The sequence below is a fragment of the Sinocyclocheilus rhinocerous genome, unplaced genomic scaffold (assembly GCF_001515625.1).
Source record: "Sinocyclocheilus rhinocerous isolate Xijiao unplaced genomic scaffold, SAMN03320098_v1.1 scaffold1858, whole genome shotgun sequence".
Lineage (NCBI taxonomy): Eukaryota > Metazoa > Chordata > Actinopteri > Cypriniformes > Cyprinidae > Sinocyclocheilus > Sinocyclocheilus rhinocerous.
Genome location: NW_015647052.1, coordinates 375,159 through 379,215, shown reverse-complemented (window position 1 = coordinate 379,215; position 4,057 = coordinate 375,159). Strand labels below are relative to the sequence as shown.

Here is a 4,057-nt window from a genome sequence, read left to right as displayed (position 1 = left end):
TTCCGATTGGTTGCCGCCAGATGCCGCCGAACCGCGTCATAGCTCATTACCATAAAGTTGACCTGATTTCAACTCTCCTCGACGCCCTCAACGTCCAAGTCGCGCCGCGCCGCTGCTCGCTGCTGCTCGACGCCGGCTCACATTGAAAATGAATGACTTCCGGCCACTTTGACGCTCTCGACGGCGGCGGTGTGAACGCACGGTAAGCCATGTCTGTGAAACCAGGCCCAAGACAGTCAGACCACACAAATGAAAAAAAAAAAGGAAAAAACCCACTAACTTATCAAATATAGACTTTGTAGTGGGCTGTTGTTTTGATCAGCATGTCTTTAGGTTGATGCCCAATAAACAGAAATAATTTCATTAATTTCAAGTATAATTTGATAAAATTTTATTTGAAGTTCTTTATTGTTTTGCATAATAATACAACGATTGATGCAGAAAATACATCAGGTAAAAACACTGAAAAACTACATGCATATATACTACATATATACTATACTTGTGTATATGTATGTATATATATATATATATATATATATATATATACACACACACACACACACACACACACATATATATATACATCCATTTAAAAAATACTAAAACCCATCCAAATCTGAACAAAGGTAAACAATAAATGATCCAGGTAAAATTCAGGTAATATTAAAAAGCCTGATACCAATAGGAATGGTTTAGTGTTACTAAAATGACTTGTTCTTGGTTTGATTAAAATTTCTCATGATCACCGGTTGTTTCACCTCTGGTAACGGTGAAAGGATTGTCCATGTCTCTCGGAATAGTTTGATGTTAAAATGATATAAAGACACTTATATTTGTTCCTTTTTTTTGCTGAGTCTCTATTGTAACTTAATACACACTGCATGACACATATTACTGCATGTTCATTCATTAGGAAATCTAAAATCACAATATAATATAGAAAATCTAATCACAATATAATATAGCAATGGTGATTAAAACAAAACTGATTTCTGTAGATGTGATCCTCTATCATATTGACATGAAACTAAGGTTTACAGTTAAAAGCACAAACGTGTTATACTGCATACATGACATATTAATTGTCTTAGGGGTGTTTTTAAAATGCTATGTCATGCACGTGACACTGCAAAAGACATTAAAGCAATGGTCAAACATGTCTGTGTAGAGCATGTTTACATAGAAAAACAATGAAAAAGCAGTGCAGTGGAATACAAAAATGCATTGTTTGAATGGCCCCTAACTCTGTTTCATTTATGCTGCTTCATGAGATTCATACATTCAAAACATTAAGAAAAACATTAAACATTAAGAATGCCTGTAAAAAAACAACAACAAGTGCCATACTTTGATTAGTGATCACAAGATTGCAATATTACTTTATTCTTGTCCTTGTTTTTAATATGACTGCTGGTTATAATAATATGTCTGAACTGATTACAAGGTTCAGTCTGTATAATCAGTAAATTCCTTTTGCTTTCAGTTCGTCTTGTACTCGTTTGAGGTAGTCTGGATCTGCGTAACCGTAACTATAAACAAAAAAACATCATGACAACACTTATGACAATTATTATAGATTAAACTGCTAAAAATAAAAGGGCTTGTCTGAGATAAGGTAACCACCCAAAAATGTTGACAACACCCAAACTGTTTACTTACCATGTTGGCCCTCCATCACGAGACGTCTTATGGTGAATGTCATTCCAGGTCACCACATTGTTCTGTCCAGTGGTAGATGAGCGTCCAATGGTGAAAGTGAGTCGCTGGTTGAATGCCCTCTGCAGAAGCTTCAGTACCTTCTTCCCCTCTGTTGAGTCAGGGAGGTAAGCTATACGGGACGCACCCTGGTACGGCATGCCTGGGTTTGGGTGTTCCTCCTGCAGAGTATGAGGTAATCAAAAGACAACATTTCTACTTAGAAGTGTAACTGATCGTTGTCATGCCGAACAGTTTAAAGCAGAAGAATGTGTAACACCTCATCGCATTTGTAAACTCACCCCCTGACGTCCACTTGGTATATGGTAGCTAATTACGATTGTTCCATATTTTGCATATCCAGGTAGAAAGGAGCTGTCCCGTGAGACAGTCATGGATCCTTCTTTTGGTTGCGTCCCTGTAAGACTGCCGTATATCTCTCCGCATATCGGACAAGTTGGTTTCAACTGGAAAGCTCTTTTCAAACAGTCTTTACAAAATCTGTGCTTACATTTAGGCAAGACTGTGCATTCAGATGTCTTGAGTGGTTCCAAACAAATTGGACACGCTTCATCTTTGGCTTGGTCTATTGATTTCTGTTGTTCCACATTTTGCTTGGAAGGCGTTTCATAGACTTTTGTATTATTTGGGGTTTGGTACTGTGAATATCTCTGTGTATTCCCATTCAAAAATGTCTCAAATCTTTCGAGACTAATGAAGTTGCCAATCAGTTGAACTCGCCTTTCATCTTTATGAGTTATTACCAGTTCTGGAAATTCTGCTTGGCAAAGCACATTAATTCCTGGACTGTAATAATATGTCCGAGTTTGCAGCCCTGTTGCAATCTTTTGATATAATGTTATAAACTGTTCTCGTGCAAACTGAGCATGAAGGCTCTTACCAGACTGAGACAAAAATGTCACAAATCTATTGTCTCGCTTCATGATAACTGCATTCCTTTTTTTAATTATGTCAAGTTCCTTAGTTTTCATTTTTTCAATGTAATACATAACAATGTCATCAACCTTAACTGGTTCAATTACTAAGGAGTCACTTTGAGCTGGTCTCTCCTCCTGTCTTAGATCCCTACTTCCATCACATGCTGTTTGCATAATTACACTCTTCCTGTAAATATCTTCAGCCTCTTGAAATGACTCGCAGGCAACACCATTCACATCTTCATATTTATGGTTCACAGCCTTGCTGTGAAGTTTGCTTAAATCTGAATTTGGCGGGAGTAGTCTCACTCGAGTAAATATCTGCAAAGAATTTGAAAATAATAATCATAGCTGATTTATTAACAGGGTATATGAATTTGTTTTAAAATCAGACTTTTGTAAGAACTGACAGACGTCACGCTTACGATTAAAGACTATAATAAACAAAAATCACTTTAAATTCTTAAATGATAAAGAAAAAGATCGCTGACAGGGTTTTAGCACGACGGTTAGCTAACTCACCTGTGGCAGGCTCATCTCTGTCTCTGCCGATGGCGTCGTTCAGTTGTCAGGGAAATCAAAACAATATCAAGTGGGCACAAAACGAGCCAAGAACTACGTATAGTAAGTCAATAAGTTTGTTTCAGAAAAAAAGTAAGCATTCTTTTCAAAAGAGAAGTACACGTTGAAGCGCTTTTTGTTTGGTCCAATATCACAGGGTCACTCAAAACACTTTTAACACTTTTTTGAATGTACACACGCTGCGCTTTACTTTCACTTTTTCAAGCAGGAAGTCATGCTCAGTTTCGGGTTGCCAGGTCCCAGGAAAAAAAATCCAGCCCAAAGCCGACTCAAAACCCGCCCAAAAGGAATGAAAAATAAAAAGTGCTTTCGCCCATCTCAACGGGCCCGCCCCCTTGTGGCTCCGTATAAAGTGGGCGTAACTACACGTGCTTCCAGGCGTTTAGAAACAAAATCTGCGATGACTGATCAAAGTGCATGTTTACATTTACATCTACTTAAGAAGTTGAACAGAACGCTGCAAATGAGTGTCATTTAGAAATCATTAAGCATATAGTCCATCCTGATTGTAATGGTACCAAAAGTAGAGTAGCTACTTTAAATAAAGTAAACTGCCACCAGTTACAGTAAAAATGTAGGCCTATGCATTCCTCAATCAGCAGACGCTCACTAATAATAAAGTAGAAAAACATTTACACCACAAGAGGGAGCTAGAGGTCCATTTAGGTGCAAAGACCTTTTCAACAGGAATAATATAGCCTACTTTCTACTTTCTTTCCCAGTGATCAAGTGATCTTCCTCCCTTGTGAACTACGGCATCGCTAGACACTGCGTTGCCTGAGTAAAATTTTACACATTTTTATCTGACAAAAGAGATTACTATATGCTGACCTGAGAAT

General features: G+C 37.8%; 1 protein-coding gene across 1 annotated transcript; it reads right to left on the bottom strand.

Annotated features, from left to right (window-relative positions):
- Positions 1 to 621: 621 nt before the first annotated feature.
- Positions 622 to 3,414, bottom strand: LOC107708624 (uncharacterized). The gene is made up of 4 exons (XM_016512903.1): positions 3,159 to 3,414; positions 2,001 to 2,957; positions 1,663 to 1,880; positions 622 to 1,532 (listed from the first exon to the last, which is right to left on the bottom strand). Exons 1-4 carry the CDS (start codon positions 3,171 to 3,173, stop codon positions 1,463 to 1,465), a joined length of 1,260 nt encoding a protein of 419 aa, XP_016368389.1. The 5' UTR covers positions 3,174 to 3,414; the 3' UTR covers positions 622 to 1,462.
- Between the last annotated feature and the right edge of the window lie 643 nt (positions 3,415 to 4,057).

Bases quoted from the DNA above. Each gene is read 5' to 3' on its own strand.
- LOC107708624 (XM_016512903.1), bottom strand. The intron at 1,881-2,000 runs GTGAGTTTACAA...CATACTCTGCAG, and splicing joins TACCAAGTGGACGTCAGGGG to GAGGAACACCCAAACCCAGG. The intron at 1,533-1,662 runs GTAAGTAAACAG...TTTTGTTTATAG, and splicing joins CGTGATGGAGGGCCAACATG to TTACGGTTACGCAGATCCAG.